This window comes from Procambarus clarkii, chromosome 73 (genome assembly GCF_040958095.1).
Source record: "Procambarus clarkii isolate CNS0578487 chromosome 73, FALCON_Pclarkii_2.0, whole genome shotgun sequence".
Taxonomy (NCBI): domain Eukaryota; kingdom Metazoa; phylum Arthropoda; class Malacostraca; order Decapoda; family Cambaridae; genus Procambarus; species Procambarus clarkii.
This window is the reverse complement of record NC_091222.1, coordinates 27,509,369-27,510,676: the sequence shown is the minus strand read 5'-3', so window position 1 is coordinate 27,510,676 and position 1,308 is coordinate 27,509,369. Positions and strand designations below refer to the sequence as shown.

At 49.8% G+C, this 1,308-nt stretch overlaps 1 protein-coding gene across 1 annotated transcript; it reads right to left on the bottom strand.

Annotated features, from left to right (window-relative positions):
- Positions 1-431: 431 nt before the first annotated feature.
- LOC138356686 (inner centromere protein-like) lies at positions 432-1,079 on the bottom strand. Its single transcript, XM_069312882.1, has one exon. It carries the CDS (start codon positions 1,077-1,079, stop codon positions 432-434), a length of 648 nt encoding a protein of 215 aa, XP_069168983.1.
- Positions 1,080-1,308: the final 229 nt, after the last annotated feature.

Sequence of the window (1,308 nt, the reverse complement as noted above, 5' to 3'; positions counted from 1 at the left end):
CCACCAGGCGTCATTGGGAATGCAGGAATGCAGGCGAATTTCACTCCACTCTCTTTCTCTACCATATTGATTGTTGTCATGCTCGCCTGTTGTCCAGTCTCCTGTTGTATCAGTTTCTGTTGCATCAGTTTCTGTTGCAGTCGCTTCTGTTGCAGTCGTTTCTGTTGTAGTCGTTTCTGTTGTAGTCGTTTCTGTTGTTCACGCTTCTGCTGCTCTCGCCTCTCCTGTTCTCGCTTCTGTTGTTCCTGCTTCTGTTGTTCTTTCTTCTTTTGCAACGCTTCCTGTTCCGCACTGTTTGTGCATGCGATTGGGCTCCTTTTCCCACCAGGCGGTCATTGGGAATGCAGGAATGCAAGCGAATCTCACTCCGCTCTCTTTCTCTACCATATTGATTATTTTCATGCTATCCTGTTGTCCTGTCTCCTGTTGCATCAGTTTCTGTCGCTCACGCTCCTGCTGCGCACGCTTCTGCTGCTCTCGCCTCTCCTGTTCTCGCTTCTGTTGTTCTTTCTTCTTTGCAACGCTTCCTGTTCCGCACTGTTGTGCATGCGATTGGGCTCCTTTTCCCACCAGGCGGTCATTGGGAATGCAGGAATGCAAGCGAATCTCACTCCGCTCTCTTTCTCTACCATATTGATTATTTTCATGCTATCCTGTTGTCCTGTCTCCTGTTGCAGTCGCTTCTGTTGCAGTCGCTTCTGTTGCAGTTCACGCTTCTGCTGCTCTCGCCTCTCCTGTTCTCGCTTCTGTTGTTCTTTCTTCTTTTGCAACGCTTCCTGTTCCGCACTGTTGTGCATGCGATTGGGCTCCTTTTCCCACCAGGCGGTCATTGGGAATGCAGGAATGCAAGCGAATCTCACTCCGCTCTCTTTCTCTACCATATTGATTATTTTCATGCTATCCTGTTGTCCTGTCTCCTGTTGCATCAGTTTCTGTTGCAGTCGCTTCTGTTGCAGTTCACGCTTCTGCTGCTCTCGCCTCTCCTGTTCTCGCTTCTGTTGTTCTTTCTTCTTTTGCAACGCTTCCTGTTCCGCACTGTTGTGCATGCGATTGGGCTCCTTTTCCCACCAGGCGGTCATTGTGAATGCAGGAATGCAAGCGAAACTCACTCCGCTCTCTTTCTCTACCATATTGATTATTTTCATGCTATCCTGTTGTCCTGTCTCCTGTTGCATCAGTTTCTGTCGCTCACGCTCCTGCTGCGCACGCTTCTGTTGTTCACGCTTCTGCTGTTCTCAGCCTCTCCTGTTCTCGCTTCTGTTGCTCTTGCTTTTCCCACCAGGGGCGCCCTGGGTCTTCTGAGTAGAG